The sequence below is a fragment of the Sapajus apella genome, unplaced genomic scaffold, assembly GCF_009761245.1.
Source record: "Sapajus apella isolate SASKATOON/1434 unplaced genomic scaffold, GSC_monkey_1.0 scaffold74, whole genome shotgun sequence".
In the NCBI taxonomy this organism is placed as follows: Eukaryota; Metazoa; Chordata; class Mammalia; order Primates; family Cebidae; genus Sapajus; species Sapajus apella.
In genome coordinates, this window is record NW_022437014.1 from 10,179,381 (window position 1) to 10,201,759 (window position 22,379).

At 46.3% G+C, this 22,379-nt stretch overlaps 1 protein-coding gene across 1 annotated transcript in view; it reads right to left on the reverse strand.

Annotated features, from left to right (window-relative positions):
- Positions 1–19,829, reverse strand: part of RTF1 (RTF1 homolog, Paf1/RNA polymerase II complex component) — a 71,903-nt gene extending 52,074 nt beyond the window's left edge. Inside the window, exon 1 of the mRNA XM_032251249.1 lies at positions 19,564–19,829. Coding sequence (XP_032107140.1) covers positions 19,564–19,779 — 216 coding nt within the window. The 5' untranslated portion in view covers positions 19,780–19,829. The remainder of the gene's footprint in view (positions 1–19,563) is intronic.
- Between the last annotated feature and the right edge of the window lie 2,550 nt (positions 19,830–22,379).

Below are 22,379 nucleotides of genomic sequence, written 5' to 3' on the forward strand. Positions count from 1 at the left end.
AAAAAAAAAAAAAAAAAAAAAAAATGGCCAAGTGCAGTAGTGCATGCTTGCAGGCCTAGCTACTCAGGAGGCTGAGGTGGGAGGACTGCTTGTACCCAAGGACTTGAGGTTACAGTGGGCTATCACTGCACCACTGCATTCTGGCCTGGGCAACAGAGCAGGACCCTGTCTCAAAAACAACAACAACAATAATAAAACATCTGAGTTGTTACCATTTGGGGGTAATTATATGTTCACATACAGGTTTCTATGTAAACGTAAGTTTTTACTTCACTTGAGTAAATACCTAGGACTGGGATTGCTGGGTTGTATAGTAATATGTTTATGTCTTTACCATTACCTTTTCCCCCAACACTTTAATGTAAATTTATAAGCTGTAGAAAGACTTCTGGGCAGGGTGCAATGGCTTACGCCTGTAATGCCAATACTTTGGGAGGCCGAGACAGGTAGATCACTTGAGGTCAGGAGTTTGAGACCAGCCTGGCCAACACAGTGAAACCCCATCTTTACTAAAAATACAAAAATTAGCCAAGCATGGTAGCACACATCGGTAGTCTCAGCTACTGGGAAGGCTGAGGCACAACAATCACTTGAGCCTGGGAGATAGGGGTTGCGATAAGCAAGGATCACACGACTATACTCCAGCCTGGGCAATAGAATGAGACTGTCTCAAAAATACAAAAAAGATTTCTGGTAAGTAATCTCTTCTCTGACCCCTTCAGGTTCACAAATGCATTAGAATGCCTGTTTTATTTTTTATTTGTATTATTATTATTTTTTGAGACAGACTCTCATTCTGTCTCCCAGGTTGGAGCGCAGTGGAGTGATCTCAGCTCACTGCAATCTCTGCCTCCCGAATTCAAGCAATTCTCCTGCCTCAGCCTCCCAAGTAGCTGGGACTACAGGGGCACACTACCACACTCAGCTAGTTTTTTTGTATTTTTAGTAGAGACGGGGTTTCACAATGTTGCTCAGGCTAGTCTGGAACTCCGTGATGATCTGCCCTCCTTGGCCTCCCAAAATGTTGGGATTACAGGCGTGAACCACTGCACCAGCCTTAGTATCTTAGTATGCCTGTTGTTCGTTTTTCAGGCAGAGTTTTGCTCTTGTTGCCCAAGGTGAAGTGCAATGGCAAGATCTCTGCTCACTGCCATCTCTGACTCCGGGGTTCAAGCAATTCTCCTGCCTCAGCCTCCCAAATAGCTGGGATTACAGGTGCATGCCAATAGTCAAGGCAAATTTTTTGTATTTTTAGTAGAAGCGGTGTTTCACCATGTTGGCCAGGTTGGTCTCAAACTCCTGCTATCAGGTAATCTGCCCGCCTTGGCCTCCCAAAGTGTTGAAATTACAGGCGTGAGCCACTGCACCTGGCCTAGTATGCCTGTTTTAATACCAATTCAGTATAACAGAGATTTGAATTTCCTATCAATCAAAACACAGTAGACATGTGTTAAAAGTTACTGTAACTGAAGTGTTAATACATTATTCCTGCCTTCCTTCTAATGAGGTTCTACTTTACATACTGAAAACCTAACAAACACCTTTCATCAATGAACAACTGCATCTGATAAACACAATCCCTCTACTACATTAAATATCAAATTAACAACAGTATGGGCCAGGCACAGTGGCTCACAACTGTAGTCCCAGCGTTTTGGGAGGCCAGTGAGGGCTGATCATTTGACTCCAGGAGTTCAGACCAATCCAGGAAATGTGGTGAAACCCCACCTGCACAAAAAAATTCAAATAATTAGCCAGGCGTCGTGGCACATGCCTGAAGTTCTAGCTACTCAAGAGGCTGAGGCAGGAGAATCACGTGAGCCTGGGAGGTTGAGACTGCGGCAGCTCATGATCCTGCCACTTCACTCGAGCCTGGGAAACAGAAGAAGACACTGCCTTAAAAAGAAAAATCACCCAGGTGCAGCGGCTCACACTTGTAATCCCAGTACTTTGGGAAGCCGAGGAAGGCGGATCACCTGAGGTTGGAAGTTCGAGACCAGCCTGACCAACACAGAGAAACCCTGTCTCTACTAAAAATACAAAATTAGCCAGGCATGGGAATGCATGCCTGTAATCCCAGCTACTTGAGAGGCCGAGGCAGGAAAATCACTTGAGTCCGAAAGGCAGAGCTTGCGGTCAGCCAAGATCATGCCACTGCACTCCAGCCTGAGGAACAAGTGCAAGACTCCATCTCAAAAAAAGAAAAAAGAAAAGAAAACCACAACAGTATGGAGACAGCAAAGACTCTCATAACAGTATAAAAGATACAAGATGTACTTTCCACAACCTGAAAATTGTAAAGGAAGTTACTGGGAAAACTCACAGGAAGATGACTTTTTAGTTCAGTCCTCCATATTCTTTTTGTTTGTTTGGAGACAGAGTCTTGCTCTTTTGCCAGGCTGGAGTGCAGTAGCATGCTCTCAGCTCCCTGCAACCTCCATCTCCCGAATTCAAGCAATTCCCCTGCCTCAGCCTCCTAAGTAGCTGGGACTACAGGAGCACGCCACCATGCTCTGCTCATTTTTTGTATTTTAGTAGAGATGGGTTTCACCATGGCCAGGATGGTCTCAATCTCCTGACCTCATGATCCACCCACCTTGAACTCCCAAAGTGGTGGGATTATAGGCATGAGCCACCACATTTTTTTTTTTTTGAGACATAGTCTTGCTCTGTCTTCCAGACTGGAATGCAGTGGCACAGCCTTGGCTCACTGCAGCCTCCGCCTCCCAGGCTCACACCTGTAATCTTAGCACTTCAGGAGGTCAAAGTGGGAAAACTGCTTAAGGCCAGGAGTTTCAGACCAGCTTGGGCAGAGAGCACATCTGCCCAAGAAATGTAAAAAAAAAAAAAGTTTTGAAGTCCATTTGAAATTTGAAACTGATACATACACCAGAGGTTGATACATCTGCAGCTGTCTCCTACCAGCCCACTTCACTGTGCCACACTGGTTGAGACAACATTTCATGTGTCCAGTGAATATCTCTTACTATTGTCCCTGTATTTCAAGTCATCCAGTGAAAGCCTTTCCTATTTATCTTGACATTCCCTTAGGGGAATGGTGCAGGGGGTGCCAGCATGGTATATCAAATGAAGGCTGAACTAAAGATCTACTTAAAATAGTGCCAATGCCCAGCCTACTTACTATAGGATGGCTGTGCAGAGATGTCGCATCTGGCTTCTAGAGCAGTTTCACTAACATTGCTTAAAAGGCGCATTTAACATTAAACTAGACTGCCAAAACTGAGACCCTGAAACAAGCAAGAAAAGAGAATGAAAGCCCATATGAATAAATCTCGACAGGTTTTATAGCTAATTAGCATGCTGAGATCTTTCTCACTCATTCCACAAATATAACTAATGTCAGTAATTACTACCAGCTAAGACGACCAAATATCCTGGTTTTCCTAGGACTGTCATGGTTTTCGCACTGAAAGTCCTACATTCTGGGAAACTTCTCAATTCCTGGCAAACTAGGAAGGTTGGTAACCCTACTAACAGCATCCATTATGTAGCAAGCCCTGGGTAAACATTAGTGAAGAAAAGATACAGCTGGGCACAGTGGCTCACGCCTATAATCCCAGCTCTTCGGGAGGCTGAAGTGGGAAAACTGAGCCCAGGAGTTCAAGACCAGCCTCAGCAACATAGGGAGACCGTATCCTGACAAAAGGGTTTTTTTTAAAAATTAGCTGGACTGGGCGCAGCGGCTCACACCTGCAATCCCAGCACTTTGGGAGGCTAAGGCAGGCAGATCACCTGAGGTCAGGAGTTCATGACCAGCCTGGCCAACATGGCAAAACCCTGTCTCTACTAAAGATACAAAAATTAGACGGGCATTGGCCAGGTGTGGTGGCTCACACCTGTAGTCCCAGCACTTTGGGAGGCTGAGGTGGGTGGAATAACCTGAGGTCAGGAGATCGAGACCAGTCTGACCAACATGAAGAAACCTCATCTCTACTAAAAAAATACATTAGCTGGGCGTGGTGACACATGCCTGTCATCCCAGCTACTCAGGAGGCTGAGGCAGGAGAGTCGCTTGAACCTGGGGGGCGGAAGTTGCAGTGAGCCAATATCACGCCATTGCACTCCATCCTAGGCCAAAAGAGAGAAAACCCTTCGAATTGTTTAAAAAAAAAAAAAAAAAAAAAATTACCCGGGTATGGTGGCAGGTGCCTGTAATCCCAGCTACTTGGGAGGCTGAGGCAGGAGAATCACTTGGATCCAGGAGGTAGAAGTTGCAGTGAGCTGAGATTATGGCACTGCATTCCAGCCTGGGCGACACAGTGAGACTCCATCTCAAAAAAAAAAAAAAAAAAAAAAAAAAAATTAGCTAGCTAGACGTGGTGATGGACACCTACAGTCCCAGCTGCTTGGGAGGCTGACGCAGGGGGGTGACTTGAGTTGGGACATCAAGGCTTCAGTGAGCTAGAATCTTGCCACTGCACTCCAGGCAGGGCAGCGGATGAAACCCTGTGTCTTAAAAAATAAAAAAAAACAGGCACAATGGTTTATGCCTGTAATCCCAGCACTTTGGGAGGCCGAGGTGGGCAGATCATGAGGTCAAGAGATAGAGACCATCCTGGCCAACATAGTAAAACTCTGTCTCTACTAAAAATACAAAAATTGGCTGGGTGTGGTAGAGTGCGCCTTTAGTCCCAGCTACTCAGGAGGCTGAGGCCAGAGACTCGCTTGAACCTAGGAAGCGCAGGTTGCAGTGAGCCAAGATCCCACCACTGCACTCCAGCCTGACAACAGAGCGAGACTCTGTTTCAAAAAAAAATAAAAATAAGGTCAGGCGCAGTGGCTCACGCCTGTAATTCCAACACTCTGGAAGGCCATGGCGGGCGGATCACGAGGTCAGGAGATCAAGACCATCTGGACCAACATGGTAAAACCCCGTCTCTACTAAAAATACAAAAAAAGAAAAAAGAAAAAAAAAGAAAAAAATAGCTGGGCGTGGCAGTGGACACCTGTAGTCCCAGCTACTTGGGAGGTTGAGGCAGGAGAATTACTTGAACCCAGGGGGCAGAGATTGTAGTGAGCCAAGATCGCGCCACTGCACTACAGCCTGGGTGACACTGCTAGACTCCAGCAAAAAAAATAAAATAAAAAAGAAGTCCATGCTTGTGGTGGCTCATGCTCGAAATCCTAGCAATTCGGGAGCCAAGGCGGGTAGATCACTTGATGTCTGGAGTTCAAGACCAGCCTGGCCAATATGGTGAAATCCCATCTCTACCAAAAACACAAAATTTAGCTGGGCACGGTGGCGTGCACCTGCAATCCCAGCTACTCAGGAAGCTGAAGCAGGAGAATTGCTTGAACCCAGGAGGCCAAAACTGCGATGAGCTGATATTGTGCCACTGCACTCCAGCCTGGGCAACAGAGCAAGACTATGTCTCAAAGAAAAAAAGAAATAAAGAAAATAAAAAATTTTTAAAAAGGAAAAAATATATTGTTCTTGACCTCATGGAATTCAAAATCAAGTATGGGAGACGGACAATGAACAAGCAAAGAAACAATGAATTCCAGCCAGGCACAACAGTTCACACCTGTAATCCCAGCACTTTGGGAGGCTGAGGCGGGTGGATCACGAGGTCAAGAGATTGAGACCATCCTGGCCAACCTGCAGAAACCCCGTCTCTACTAAAAATACAAAAATTAGCTGGGCATGGTGGCGCATGCCTATAGTCCCAGCTACTGAGGAGGCTGAGGCAGGAGAATCACTTGAACCCAGGCGGCGGAGGTTGCAGTGAGCCTAGATCGTGCCATTGCACTCCAGCCTAGGCGACAGAGAGAGGCTTCATCTCAAAAAAAAAAAAGAAAAGAAAAGAATAAATTCCATCTAATGATAAGTGTTAACAAGGAAGTGAATCAAATGAATGGAGGGTCTATTTGCAGTATGGTGATTAGAGAAGCTTCTCTGAGGTAATGGCACTTAAGCTGAGACCAGAAACTTTTCGAGAGGAAAAGAGATTAGTTTTCTGGACAGAGGCCTTCAAATGGAACAGCTAAGGCCCTGAAGCTGATAACAGCTTGGCTTAGTCAAAGAACTGAAAGAGAAACAGTGTGACTAAAGTTTAGCAGGCAAGGAGGAGAAAAGAATGAGGTGGGTTAGTGGTAAGAAGAAACCAGACCATTCTGAGCTTTATAAAACAATGTCGGGATCATGGATTTTATGTGAAGGCAGTGGGAAGCCATCAAATGGTTTGAAGCAGGGGAGTAACCCAAACCAGCAAGAGTTTAAAAAGAGCACTCCTGTAAAAAGAGAGAAAACACAGCACTACAGCTGGTAGATGAACAGACTAGAGGGGCCAGGCTGGAAGTACAGAGAGGACTCAGAAGGAACCCACAGCAGTCACATCAGACAAGGTAAGTAGCAGGGACAGAGAGATGTGGGAGGACTTACGAGATGACGGGGAAAACAACAATAATTCACAGAACTTTAAATCTGAGAAGTCACTTTCTAGTGGCCATTTCACAGAAAAACTGTTGGTTGATTTAAACAGTAAATATTGGCTGGGCGTGGTAGCTCACAGGTAGCCTGTAATCCTAGTACTTTGGGAGGTCAAGGTAGGAGGGAGGATCCCTTGAGCCCAAGAGTTTGAGACCAGCATAGGCAACATAGGGAGACCCTGTCTCTATAAAATATTAAAAATCAATTAGCTGGGGCTGGGTGCAGTGGCTCATGCCTGTAATCTCAGCACTTTGGGAGGCCAACATGGGCACATTACTTGAGATCAGGAGTTCAAGACCAGCCTGGCAAACATGGCGAAACCCTAACTCTACAAAAAATACAAAAAATAGGCAGGCATGGTGGCACCTGCTTGTAATCCCAGCTACTCAGGAGGCTGAGGCAGGAGAACTGATTGAGTCCTGAAGGCAGGGGATGCAGTGAGCCAAGATCGTGCCACTGTACTCCAGCCTAGTTGACAGAGCAAGACTCTGTCTCAAAATAAATAAATCAATTAGCTGGGCATGGTGGCACACACCTGTGATTCCAGTTACTCCAGAGGCAGAGAAGGGAGGATCACTTAAAGCCAGGAGGTTAAGGTTGCAGTGAGCGTGATAACATCACTGCACTACAGCCTGGGTGACAGAGCAAGATCCTGTCTTCAAAAAAAAAATTACTATTGCAGTTGAGGGGTTGGAACAAGACTCTCAAAGTGACAATGTCCCTTATCTCTTCAAGTAATCTCAATGTAACCAAATTAGAACATGTCTCACCATGTAGGCTGGTTGACAGAGCAAAACCCCAGCTCTAAAAATTAAAGAAAAAAAGAAAACTTGACATCATGGATGTGTCAAGTAACATTTCTTTATTCAACAAATATTTATTAAGTATCTACTCTGTGTCAGGCAAGCATCAGTATAATTATTATTACTGTTAATATTATTATTTGTGACAGGGCTTCACTGTCACCCAGGCTAGGGTGCAGTGTCATGATTATGGCTCACTGCAGCCTCAACCTCCTAGGCTCAGGTGATCCTCCTATCTCAGCCTCTTGGGTAGCTGGGACTACAGGCACACACGTAGTGGCACACTACCACTATACCCAGCTTATGTAGCTTTTATTTTGAATGAACAGCTGGGACCACAGACACATGCCACCACGCTCAACTAATTTTTAAAAAATTTTTTGGGCTGGGCACGGTGGCTCACACCTGTAATCCCAGCATTTTGGGAGGCTGAGGCGGGTGAATCACAAGGTCAGGAGTTCGAGATCAGCCTAGTCAATACGGTAAAACCCTGTCTCTACTAAAAATACAACAATTATCTGGGTGTGGTGGCACATGCATGTAGTCCCAGCTACTCAGGAAGCTGAGGCCGAAGAATTGCTTGTGCCCGTCAGGCAGAAGTTGCAGTGAACCGAGATCACACCACTGCACTCCAGCCTGAACAAGAGAGTGAGACTCTGTCTCAGAAAACAAACAAACAAACAAAAAGAATTAAATAGGCATGGTGGCATATGATTGTAATCCCAGCTACATGAAAATCACTTGAACCCAGGGCAGAGGTTGAAGTGAGCCAAGATGGTATCACTGCACTCCAGCTTAGGCAAAAGAGTGAGACTCCATCTAAAAAAAAATTTTTTTTTTTTTTTTTTTTTTTTTTTTTTTTGGGTAGAGAGCAGGTTTCATCATGTTGCCTAGGAACTCCTGAGCTCAAATAATCCTCCCACCTCAGCCTACCGAAGTGCTGGGATTACAGGTGTGAGCCACTGTGCCTGGCCCTCAAGCATTATTTTCAACTACCAACTTGATGTCTCCAGTTGGGTATCTCATAGCCACTTCAAACTCAAAGTATTCCAGACTGAATGTAGGATCTTCACCTCTAAACCTGCTCCTCCAGCATTCCCCATCTCATGCCAGAGCCTGGCATCAATCCTTGATACAGCCAGTGCTCGACTTATGACCACGATTGGTGCCGACAGACAGGTCGTAACATGATTCGGTCGTAAGTTGAGTAGGCTATATGCACGCGAAGATGGTAGTGCTGCCGGAAGCTGGTCCGCAGTGTCATACGCCCAGCTGGGCAACGTTTGCACTGCCAGACGCGGAGCAGTCATGGCTAGCGACTGTGGTCGTAAAGTCAAATGGTCATAAGTTGCATAGGTCGTAAGTAGATCAATACCTGTACTCCTCTTCTCATCCCAATATCTAATCAGTTCTCAGTCTTCAAGTCCTTTCAGTTCTACATACTGAATATTAAGTCCAACCAATTCCACTAACTCATCTCTATAATGACCATATCCATCCAAGTCAGTCCTTCATTCAATAAATACTGACAGGGTGCCCACTGCATATAGGTATTGCTATAGGTGCCAGGGATAGCATAGTGAACACATATACTTACCCTCCTGGAGCTTCCATTCTAATGGAACGTATGTTCTCCACCATCTCTCATCCGGACTCCTCTGACACCTAATTAGTGTTCCCCTCCATATTACTCTCCACATAGTCTGGGTAAAGCAAATTTGAAAACATCTTCCAACTTAAAATCCTTCAATGGCTTCCTATTACCCTCAGAATAATGTCCAAAGTCCTTAACATTGCCAACATGGTCCTGCCAGTGACTTTAAATTTTTTTTTTCTTTTCTTTTTTTTTTTTTTTTGACAGAGTCTCACTCTGTCACCCAGGCTGGTGCAGTGGTAGATCCTGGCTCACTGCAACCTCCGCCGCCCAGGTTCAAGGTATTCTCATGTCTCAGCCTCCCCAGTGGCTGGGACTACAGGTGTGTGCCACAACACCCAACTAATTTTTGTATTTTCAGCAGAGACAGGGTTTTGCAATGTTGGCCAGGCTGGTAGAACTCCTGGCCTTGTGTGATCCTCCCACCTTGGCCTCCCAAAGTGCTAGGATTACAGGTATGAGCCACTGCACCTGGCCAAAAAACTTTTTTAACTCCAGCCCACAGTAAGACAAATTATACCTCATAACCCAGTATACATGTACATCTATCTATAAGACACACAAATTTCATTACTTATCTTTACTATGTATGACAGACTATCTTTACTATGTTTTCTATTCAATTCAATTTTATTTTTACTGCTGGTTGTAGTCTGCTAAACTGACTTCTCTGTCCTCAAAGGGTCAAAACAAAATCTACCTCTACAGTTCCATTTGTGCTTCTCTCTCTCCAACTGTGCAACTGGTTATGTTACACTCACTCTGTGCTTCTTGCAGTTTCGTAAGGGTTCTAGATCCTTCCTGCCTCATTTCTTTTATATATGCTGGTGCCTCAACCATGAACACTCAACACCCTTCCTTTTACTCTTCAGTCCTCCAGTCTTCTTTTCCTTAACACATATTCCAGGTTTCGGTTTAAATGTCACTCTCATCAGGCTAGAAAAGGGTCCCTGGTAATACTTCCACAGTATTCTTGTCCTTGCTTCGTGGCCTGTAGTGCAATTTTAAGGAAATGAGTCTCTCTGAGCAATGCCCCCACCCCATCTCTCTCTCATTCCACTTTACACTCCTTGACGGTAGAAACTGCTCCCATTTTGTTCACCCAATATCTCTAATGCCTAACACTGTCTAATACATTCAATGAAAGACAAACAATAGGCCGGATGCGGTGGCTCATTGTCTGTAATCCCAGGACTCTTGGGAGAGCAAGGCGGGTGGATCACTTGAGGTCAGGAGTTCGAGACCAGCCTGGCCAATGCGGCGAAACCCTGTCTCTACTAAAAATACAAAAAATTAGCTGGGCACAGTGGCGTGCGCCTATAGTCCCAGCTACTTGGGAGGCTGAAGCATGACAATCGCTTGAACCCAGAAGGTGAATGTTTTAGTGAGCAGAGACCTCAACACTGCATTCCAGCTTGGGTGACAGAGCGAGACTCCATTGCCCAGAAAAAAAAAAAAAAAAGACAAGAAAAAGAAAGATGAACAATTTCTAATTTTGGGGAAACTTACAGCCTAGGAAGAAAGCAATAAATACACCAATAGGACCTGTGTCTGAAGACCGGTTTTGTATTTTTCTTAAAAGCCTTACTGTTAAAGCTCCCATGGGACTCACTCTTTGAAAACAGTGAAATTAACAAGCGAATTATATCAAACTAGATGTAACATTATGACACAAATTAAAATTTTAACAAATTAACACTGACATTTCTCACAAACTCATCCTACATTCAAAATTTGCCTCTGATTAATGTGAAAAACACTACATTAACAAGAAGCACAACTTTTAAATTTCTCAAGTTTTATGGGGAAGGTTTATTGAAGGATACTTTGTAATAATATATATATTTTTTTTTTTTGAAGACAGGGTTTCACCATGTTGGTCAGGCTCGTCTTGAACTCCCAACCTCAGATGATCTGCCCGCCTTGGCCTCCAAAGTGCTTGGATTACAGGCGTGAGCCACCGCGCCCAGCCTGTAATAATATTATTTTTACATGCAGTATGTGAAAACGGTTCCTAGAAAATACTTAGGGGTTTGGCCAGGGATGGTGGGTCACGCCTGTAAATCCAGTACTTTGGGAGGCCAAGGCGGGTGGATCACAAAGTCAGCAGTTCAAGACCAGCCTGGCCAAGATGGTGAAACCCCGTCACTACTAAAAATACAAAACTTAGCCAGGTACGATGTCTCATGCCTGTAATCCCAGCACTTTGGGAGGCTGAGGCAGGCGGATCACCTGAGGTCAGGAGTTCAAGACCAGCCTGGCCAACATGGTGAAACCCAGTCTCAAAAAAAAAAAATTACAAAAATTAGCCGGGCGTGATGGTGGGTGCCTGTAATCCCAGCTACTCAGGAGGCTGAGGCAGAGAATTGCTTGAACCCAGGAGGCAGAGGCTGCAGTGAGTCGAGACCGCACCACTGCACTCCAGCCTGGATGACAGAGTGAGATCCTGTCCCAAAAAAAAAAAAAAAAAAATAGTTAGGGGGTCTACTTTCTCAAAGACAAATTTAATTATTGCTACTTCAAGTGAGAAAAACAGGACATGGTAATATAATCTCCATTTTAAATAAGAAAACTCTAAAATAAAGCATACTAGTGTGCATATAGCTTAATTTTTCTTTTTTTTAGAAAGGCAGAGTAAAATTTTTATAAATACTGCGTTGTACTGATGTGAATTGAGAACTCTGGTTCTTTTATTATCTTGAATGCTTTTCATTTTATAGGACTTATGCATAAATATTATGCCATAAAGAATGATGACGTAGAGCCCAGAGGTTTGCCTCAAATTATTCTTTCCCATGGGCACCAACAGCAAGTATCTTGAGATTTCAAAATGTTGAAGAAAGGGTGTGGTCAACATAAGAACAGCGTCACTATCAGGTCAAATGCTAAAAGAAAAGCTTTCAAACTCTCAAACTAGGTCTTAGTTTTAAAAACTTTCAGGCCGGGCGCGGTGGCTCAAGCCTGTAATCCCAGCACTTTCGGAGGCCGAGGCGGTGGATCATGAGGTCAAGAGATCGAGACAATCCTGGTCAACATGGTGACACCCCATCTCTACTAAAAATACAAAAAATTAGCTGGGCATGGTGGCGCGTGCCTGTAATCCCAGCTACTCAGGAGGCTGAGGCAGGAGAATTGCCTGAACCCAGGAGGCGGAAGTTGCGGTGAGCTGAGATTGGGCCATTGCACTCCAGCCTGGGTAACAAGAGCGAAACTCCGTCTCAAAAAAAAAAAAAAACTTTCAAAGGCCAGGTGCCGGATCACCTGAGGCCAGGAGTTCAAGACCAGTATGGTCAATATGGCAAAACCCCATCTCTACTAAAAATACAAAAAAAATTAGCTGGGTGTGGTGGCGGGTGCCTGTAATCCTAGCTACTCTGGAGGCTGTGGCAGGAGAAATGCTTGAACCCAGGAGGTGGAGGCTGTAATGAGTGGTGACCACGCCACTGCATTCCGGCCTGGGCCACAGAGCAAGATTCCATCTCTAAATAAATAAATAAGGCCAAGTGAGGTGGCTCACACCTGTAATCCCGGCACTTTGGGAGGCCAAAGCTTGAGAATCACCTGAGCCCAGGGGTTCAAGGCCAGGCTAGGCAATGTCGTGGGAACCCCATCTCCACAATTGATTTTAAAAATTAGCTGGGTGGGGCCGGGCACGGTGGCTCAAGCCTGTAATCCCAGCACTGTGGGAGGCCGAGGTGGGTGGATCACGAGGTCAAGAGATCGAGACCATCCTGGTCAACATGGTGAAACCCCGTCTCTACTAAAAATACAAAAAATTAGCTGGGCATGGTGGCGCGTGCCTGTAAGCCCAGGGACTCAGGAGGCTGGGGCAGGAGAATTGCCTGAACCTGGGAGGCGGAGGGTGCGGTGAGCCGAGATCGCGCCATTGCACTCCAGCCTGGGTAACAAGAGCGAAACTCCGTCTCAAAAAAAAAAAAAAAAAAAAAATTAGCTGGGTGTGGTGGTGCACACGTGTCTCATGCCTGTAATCCCAGCTACTTGAGAGGCTGAGGTGGAAGGATGACTGAGCTAGAGAGGTCAAGGCTATAGCAGTGAACTGTAACTGTGCCACTGCACTCCAGCCTGGGAGTGAGACCCTGCCACAAACAAAAAAAAAGAAAGAAAGTTTACTTCACTTTAGTTATCATATAACTGTTCACACAAGACAAGGGGTGGGGGAAGGTGGAAAAACAGGCCCCAATAAAAAGCATTCCAGGACAGGCGGTGGCTCACACCTGTAATCACAGCACTTTGGGAGGCTGAGGTGGGTGGATCACCTGAGGTCGGGAATTTGAGACCAGCCTGACCAACAGGGAGAAACCCCGTCTCTACCAAAAATACAAAAATTATCCAGGCGTGGTGGCACATGCCTGTAATCCCAGCTACACAGGAGGCTGAGGCAGGAGAAGCGCTTGAAGCCAGGAGGTGGAGGCTGCAGTGAGCCGAGATCATGCCATTGTACTCCAGCCTGGGCAACAACAACAAAAAAAGCATTCCAACAATTCAAACAGCTTCAGAAGAACTAGCAGCCTTGGCCAGGTGGCTCACGCCTGTTATCCTAGCACTTTGGGAGGCCCAGGTGGGTAGATCACTTGAGCTCAGGAGTTCAAGGCCAGCCTGGCCAACATGGTGAAACTCTGTCTCTACTAAAAATACAAAAATTAGCTGGGCACTGTGGTGTATGCCTGAAGTCCCAGCTACTCAGGAGGCGGAGGCAGGAGAATCAATTGAGCCTGGTAGATATAGGTTGCAGTAGAGATACCGCCACTGCACTCCAGCCAGGACGACAGGACTAAAACTCTATCTAAATTTAAAAATAAATAAATAAAAAGCAATAGCTTTGCCATTTTAAAACCTCCCTGTCAAGTTCTTTTAGTTATACAAGTGCCCTTTTTTCCTTGTCCTTTTTTATTCTTTTGTTTTTGTTTTTGAGATGGGGTCTCATTCTGTTGCCAGAGCTGGAGATAAGTGGTGGGGTCCAGCTAACTGCAACTTCAACTTTCCAGGCTCAAGAAATCCTCCCACTTCAGCCTCCCAAGTAGATGGGACTACAGTCACACCACCATGCCCAGCCAGGTTTTAAATTCTTTTCGAGATGAGGTCTCAGAAAAAAAAAAAGAAAGAAAAAACAAGAAAAAGAAAATAGAGATAAGGTCTCACTTTGTTGCCTACGCTGATCTCAAACTCTTGGGCTCAACTGATCCTCCCAGCTTGGTCTCCCAAAGTGCTGAGATTACAGGGCATGAACCGTCATGCCTGGTCTATACATGTATACTTAACTTGGAAACTATGGCAGAGACATGGAAACTAATTCTCTCCCAAATTACTTATAATGTGTTACAAAAAAGATTAACTTGCATACAGGCAGTGATCTTAATCACTAACATAAATCATAATTACTTGAACTATACCTGTTACAAATGCAGAGTCCAGACCTCTATCACCTGAGAGCCTGATTCAGTAAGTCTGGGATGGGAACTGCTGCACCCTCTAACCCCCAATCTACATTTTTTTTTTTTTTTTTTGACACGGAGTTTCATTCATGTTACCCAGGCTGGAGAGCAATGGCGCGATCTCGGCTCACCGCAACCTCCGCCTCCTGGGTTCAGGCAACTCTCCTGCCTCAACCTCCTGAGTAGCTGGGATTACAGGCACGCGCCACCATGCCCAGCTAATTTTTTGTATTTTTGGTAGAGACGGGGTTTCACCATGTTGACCAGGATGGTCTCGATCTCTTGACCTCGTGATCCACCCGCCTCGGCCTCCCAAAGTGCTGGGATTACAGGCTTGAGCTACCGCGCCCGGCCCCCAATCTACATTTTAAATAAGCTACCCAGGTGGCTTCTGACACACAGGTCCACCCCCACCAAAGGAAAAACCAGCCCAGAAAGCCCACCTATCTCACCTTCAGTAAGGAATAAATTGGAGGTAAATTTTTTGACATAATGGCTCAGATTCCCATCTGAAAAACCAAGGGACAAAAGGCTTCCTTACTATGTTCCATTCCACACTAGATACTTGGTGATCTGTCATGGTTTATTCCTTCCACAAGGACCATACACTACACAGTAAGTCTAATGTTATACCCCTAGTGAAGACTCAGAATTAGATGGAGCAGCCCAAGGTATTTGGGGTAAGAAATATCCAGAATGCATCAGGATTCCTAAAGACTCCCAAGTAGGACTGACTGTGAATGTCTGCTAACGGTCTTTTGTGAAAATGTCTAGAGGGCAGAGATCTTCCTCTTTGATTCTTCTGAGAGTCTGGCACAGTGCTGAACAGACAAACTGAAGGCACTGGTGCCCCTGTTAGGATGTAGAGGAAAAGGGAATTTTGATCTGGTTCCCATCTGATAACAACAATGCCAAAGATGAGCGGAAGGGAAGGAAGTTGAAATTGCTGGTAAAATGTATTAGGTATTACACACATTTTACTTTAATTGCTTTTTACAAAAAGATATTTAGAATTGGATTAAATGTTGCAATTCCAACCAGGCATGGTGGCTCACGCCTGTAATTCCAGCACTTTGGGACACCGAGGCAGACAGATCAATTGAGGTCTGGAGTTCAAGACCAGCCTGATCAACAGAGTAAAACCCCATCTCTACTAAAAATATAAAAATTAGCCAGGTGTGGTGGCAGGCACCTACAGTCCCAGCTACTCAGGAGGATGAAGCAGGAGAATCGCTTGAACCCAGGAGGCATAGGTTGCAGTGAGCTGAGATCATGCCACTAACTCCAGCCTGAGCTATAGAACAAGACTCCGTCTCAAAAAATAAATAAATAAATAAAGTGGCAATTCTCTCCGGTTCCCACTTTGAAAAAGCTTTTTGTGAATCAGGTAAAATATCTCTACCACAAAAGGAAGCAATCAACTTATTTTATTCATCAGGATTCTGTGGAGAACCACTAAGGACACTAATTTGCAGTTTAGTTCATTCATCATTTGAACAGATGTCCTGAGAATACTTTACCAAGAAAGCTCCCCAAATAATCCTTTTAACTGATATACTAATTTCCTTTATTCAGTGTACTTTATAAACACGAATTCTAGCACCATGAAAAATGACTGTGAAACATTATTATCATTTTGCAACATGAAAAAATATAAAACAGATTAAGTTGGTATAGTAGAAACAGGCTTTGTAGTCATGCAAATTTGGGCTCGAATCCCAATGCTATCACTTATTAGTTGTGTGAATTATTTAACTTTTTCAACCTCCATTTTCTTTATGTAAGGTAGGGGAAATAATTCCAAATTTACCATAATTTGAAAACCTGACAACATAAATAATTTAAAGTGCCTGCCCTAGGCACTATATAAATGGTAGCCGATGTTATTATCTGAAACATTCACATTTGTAGATCAGAAGATAGAAAATATTTGATTTGCACACGGTGCGGTGGCTCACGCCTGTAATCCCAGCACTTTGGGAGGCCGAGGTGGGTGGATCACGAGGTCAGGAGTTTGAGACCAGCCTGGCCAACATGGTGAAACCCTGTCTCTACTAAGAACACAAAAAGTAGCCGGGCATGGTGGCATGTGCCTGTAATCCCAGCTACTCAGGAGGCTGAGGCAGGAGAATCACTTGAACCCAGGAGGTGGAGGTTACAGTGAGCCAAGATTGCGCCATTGCACTCCAGCCTGAACAAAAGAGCGTGACTCCATCTTCAAATAAAAAAAAAAAAAAAAAAAGAAAAAAATAAACTCTACTCTATTAACTGCCAGTTTAAAATTATCTACCAATGAAACTCTTACAGTCAAAATTATACTTTTGATATTTTTGTAAATTTCGGGAGCCTTTCAATAAGAACATTTCTTTTTTTTTTTTTTTTTTTTGAGACAGGGTTTCACTCATGTTACCCAGGCTGGAGTGCAATGGCGCGATCTCGGCTCACCGCAACCTCCGCCTCCTGGGTTCAGGCAATTCTGACTCAGCCTCCTGAGTAGCTGGGATTACAGGCACGCGCCACCATGCCCAGCTAATTTTTTGTATTTTTAGTAGAGACGAGGTTTCACCACGTTGACCAGGATGGTCTCGATCTCTTGGCCTCGTGATCCACCCGCCTTGGCCTCCCAAACTGCCGGGATTACAGGTATGAGCCACCGCGCCCTGCCTCAATAAGAACATTTTCAACTCACCCTTTCAATTCCTATCCCAAAACAGTTTCTATTCATTAGATATATATATTCATTAGTCCTACACAGGCCCCATTACTTCCCCACCTCCCTACTACCATTTTCAAAGCAGTCGTCTTTCTATAGTACCATATCTCCAGTCCTTTTCTTCTTAAAAGTCCTCCTCTTTTATGTCCTAATACTTTCTTTTTTCCGTTTTGCTCTTGTTACCCAGGCTGGAGTACAATGGCGAGATCTCAGCTCACCACAACTTCTAGCTCCCAGGTTCAAGCAATTCTCCTGCCTCAGCCTCCTGAATAGCTGGGACTACAGGCACGCACCACCATGCCCGGCTAAATTTTTTTGTATTTTAGTAGAGACGGGGTTTCACCATGTTGACCAGGATGGTCTCGATCTCTTGACCACATGATCCACCCGCCTCGGCCTCCCAAAGTGCTGGGATTACAAGCGTGAGCCACTGCGCCTGGCTGTCCTAATACTTTCTTTATTTTTTTTTTTCTGAGATGTAGTTTCACTCTTTTTGCCCAGGCTGGACTGCAATGGCACAATCTCAGCTCACTGCAGCCTCAGCCTCCCAGGTTCAAGGGATTCTCCACCTCAGCCTTCCAAGCAGCTGGGATTATAGGCACAGGCAACCACGTCAGGCTAATTTTGTATTTTTATTTTTATTTTATTTATTTGAGACAGAGTCTCGCTGTGTTGCCCAGGCTGGAGTGCAGTGGTATGATCTCAGCTCACTGTAACTTCCGCCTCGTGGGTTCAGGCGATTCTCCTGCCTCATCCTCCTGAGTAGCTGGGACTGTACAGGTGCACACCACCATGTCCAGCTAATTTTTGTAATTTTAGTAGAGACGGGGTTTCACCATATTGGTCAGGCTGGTCTCAAACTCCTGACCTCAGGTAATCCACCCGCCTTGGCCTCCCAAAGTGCTGAGATTACAGGTGTGAGCCACCACACCCAGCCTAATTTTGTAATTTTAGTAGAGACAGGGTTTCTCCATGTTGGTCAAGCTGGTCTCCAGCTCCTGACCTCAGGTGATCCACCCTTCTGGGCCTCCCAAAGTGCTGTCATTTCAGGCGTTTCAGCAACATCGCCTGGCCCATGATACTTTCAAACTGACACCTCTGGCCTCATACAAAAGACCTCCAGGAAGCCAATTATAGAAAAACTTTATTTTATTTATTTATTTATTTTAAGACGGGGTTTCACCATGTTGGTCAGGCTGGTCTTGAACTCCCAACTTCAGGTGATCCGCCCGCCTTGGTCTCCAAAGTGCTTGGATTACAGGCGTGAGCCACCACGCCCGGCCGAAAAACTTTATAATTAATAAATGCTTACACTGCCGTCAATATAATTAATAAATGCTTACACTGCCGTCAATTCTTACAAACACTTGATCCTTACAATAAACCAATTAGATACACAAGGCTGATGTTACATCTTCATTTTACGTTTAAGACCAAAGTTATATAGCTGGGGAAGAGCATAAGCCCAGAAAAGAATTCAAATTTTCAGACTCCAAGTTCAGAACTCTTTCTACCCAAAAGCTATCTGCTGCATATTCTTTCCTTACATCATTTGCTCATTAAACACAGGGGAAACCATCTTTGTATCTCCTGGTATCAATAGCTCACTGCTACAAAGAGCAGCTTCCTCCCTATAATATTTTCTAGAGTATTTAAATAGTTCAACCCCAAGACACTGAGGCAAAAAGTTACTTTCAGTGCTTCCTTGCACAGTCTTCAAGTCAGAAAGAATTCTGGGAAGCTGCATGAACCGGCCAAGAAGAGGCCTGGGCTATGCACAGTCCCTCCATGTCGCCCAACATAGTTCTCTATTACTTCCAGTAACTGCCCTCTTTCCTCCACCCAAGAGTGTTTTCTTGGGTCTGACACCCCAACAGGGGCCATTCTCAAACACAAACGACCCTAGTCGCCAAATAAACTCGTGCCCACAGCTAAGTCTTCCTTGCCAAACACAGCAGAGGCTCCCAGGAACATTTACAAGAGTGTCCTTTCTCTCTGTCTACATCCCTTGTCCGAAAAACTTCATCTTCCAGAGTCCGCATCTTCTTGGCCCTCGCCCCTCACTGACCCACGCGCACCCTTGCATCTCCTGCAAAACCTCCCAGCTGCCCAGGTTGGCAGGCGATACTTCCTATCTCTCCCAGCCCGGATCTCCTGGACTGCAGCCCGCCGCCCCGATCTGGCTCCAGCAGATCACGGCCCCTTTGGCTACCCCGGAGCCCGAGGCCCAACAGCCCGGTCCCGGCCCCGCCGCCCCGCCTCCCCGCCCAAGGCGCCAAGTCCTCCGGGCTCCGTCTCCAGGCCCAGGCCGGTCTCCAAGGCCCCGCACGCTCCGGAAAGACAGGAAAGGGGCTGCAGCGACGCTCAGGGCACAGGGTGAGCCGGGCGCTCGGGTGGGAAGGCTCCAGGCCTGGCCGGCTCCCGTCTCCCGCGGCCCGGACTCAGCCCTCTTGGCTTCGCCGGCCCGCGCCTCCGCGGCCTGCCCTCACCTGATCCAGGTTCTCGTCGCTGCCGCTATCCTCTGTGTCCGAGTCGATCACGACACGGCCTTTCCGCTTCTTTACCATGGTGGTCCCCCGGCTCCCACGCCGGACGCCGCCCGGACTCCCCTCTTGCCCGCCTGCCAGTGGGACCGCCACTGCCACTGCCGCCGCTGCCGCCGCCGCCGCCGCCGCCGCTCGACCGACACAAAGGCGACCGCGCATGCGCGCTCCGCTCCGCCCCTGACCCCGCCCCCTGCTCGTCGCACGCCGTTCGCCGGCCCCTGGTGCCCCGCCCTGCCCCGCCCCCGACGCAACGTGAGAGGCGGGACCTTGCACCCTCCCGGGTTCCCGGCAGAGAATGTTGGTGGCTTTCTCCGCGACGGCCGCGGAGTCCTTGACTGTGTCTCTGCTACGGAGCCGAAGTTCGGTGGTGTCTCTATCTATCGGGGTCTGCAGCCGCAAGAATGAAGGTCCTCTCTGAGGGGGCTCTCGTGTCTGCCGCCTTTCAACTGTCCAACGCTGATGGAGTGTAGGGGGCGACTTCTTGGGTCAGCCGCCTGGAAGACATTAGTCGCCTGGACCACGCGGTGGGCACCGGTTGTGGCTGTAGTGTGCTGACCGGGGACTGTACGAGTGACAGCTGAGCTGGGAGCCGGAGAATGCGTCTGAGTTACCCACAAGGACAGTAGAGTGTTGCACGCAGAGAACGCATAGGCAAAATGACCTAGCGATGATAATAAAGTTGGGTTCAGAGAACTGAAGTTAGTTATGGCCAGAGTAGAGATTGTGGGTGGGGATAGTCGAGAGACGAGGGTGGAGAGGGACTCGGCAACCGCATCATTCAGAGCCTAATAAGTAAGCTCAATTAGGGAGTTTGAAATTGAGTATTGGAAGATTTTAAACTGAAGAACCACATGATTTGATTTGTGTGGGTTGTTTTTTTTTTTCTCTCTTCATATATATATATATACTTTTTTTTTTTTTTTTGAGACGGAGTTTCGGCCTTGTTACCCAGGCTGGAGAAAAATGGCGCGATCTCGGCTCACCGCAACCTCCGCCTCCCGGGTTCAGGCAATTCTCCTGCCTCAGCCTCCTGAGTAGCTGGGATTACAGGCACGCGCCACTATGCCCAGCTAATTTTTTTTGTATTTTTAGTAGAGACGGGGTTACACCATGTTGACCAGGATGGTCTCGATCTCTTGACCTCGTGATCCACCCGCCTCGGCCTCCCAAAGTGCTGGGATTACAGGCTTGAGCCACCGCGCCCGGCCTTTTTTTTTTTTTTGAGACATAGTCTCACTCCCTCACCAGGCACCAGGCTGGAGTGCAGTGGCGCGACATCGGCTCACTGCAACCTCCGCCTCCCGGGTTCAAGCAATTCTCCTGCCTCAGCCTCCCGAGCAGCTGAGACTACAGATGCGTGCCATCGCACGCAGCTAATTTTTTTGTATTTTTAGTAAAGACAGGTTTCACCATGTTGGCCAGGATGGTCTGGATCTCTTGACGTCGTGATCCACCCGCCTCGGCCTCCCAAAGTGCTGGGATTACAGGTCTTTTTTTTTTTTTACCTTTAAGGCATTAAGTGGAGCCTGATTTGTGTGTTTTTTGTTTGTTTGTTTGTTTTGAGACAGAGTTTCGCTGTTGTTGCCCAGGCTGGAGTGCAAAGGCCCGGTCTCGGCTCACTGCAATCTCCGCCTCCCAAGTTGAAACGATTCTCCTGGCTCAGCCTCCGGATTAGCTGAGATTATAGGTGCCCGCCACCACTCCCAGCTGTGGAATTAAATACATTAGTGCCCAGTGTGCTGCCACTTAGCTTGAAAAGGTGTTCAGGATTAAGGTAAAGAAAATAACCTAGGCCGGACGCAGTGGCTCACACCTGTAATCCCAGCAGTTTGGAAGGCCAAGGTGGGTAGATCACTTGAAGTCAGGAGTTCAAGACCAGCCTGCCCAATATGGGGAAACTCCACCTCTCCAAAAATACAAAAATTAGCTGTGGGTTGTGGGGGGCATCTGTAATCCCAGGTGCCATGGAGGCTCAGGCATGAGAATCACTTGAACCTGGGAGGCAGAGGTTGTGGTAAGCCCAGATCACACCACTGCACTCCAGCCTGGGCTACAGAGCAAGACCCTGTCTCAAAAAAACAAAACAATAAAGTCCAGCTATCTCCTTACCCTAGAAAAGTTTTCCTACGATTTAGCCCCTACACTTTTCTCCCCAAACATATCCTTGGAACTGAGCCTATGGCCAGGGTGACCCCAAATCACCAACCCAGCTTCCCTATGTCTAGCCACCCTGAAGCCTGGTGCCCTTCTGGAGGACCCTCTTTAAATGTGTTGATACACAGAACTGCTAAAAAGAAAGCCGTAATATAGTCAGTGGCCCTTGAGTGGAATTAATAAAGGTATGTTCGGGAGGCTGAGGCAGGAGAATTGCTTGAGCCTGGGAGGCGGAGGTTGCAGTGAGCTAAGATCACACCACTGCACTCCAGCCTGGCACCTGGCAACACAGCGAGACTGTCATTCATAAATAAATAAAAACATATATACTAAAGTATGCTATTTGAGTGAAATCTGTTGATTTTTCTGCAGGGGGTTTTCTAATAATCTACAGACTGAAGTTGGTCCATATTGAGATTAATCAATGTCTATATTTAGTGAGTAAACATCCTGTGCTTTAAACTCCCTCTTGTCCCAGAGAACCCAACCAGTGAAAGTTTCCAATTAGTATAATGAGGATAATGATAGTATCTGTCTTTTTGGGTTCTTTTTTTTTTTTTTTTTTTTGAGATGGAGTTTCACCCTTGTTACCCAGGCTGGAGTGC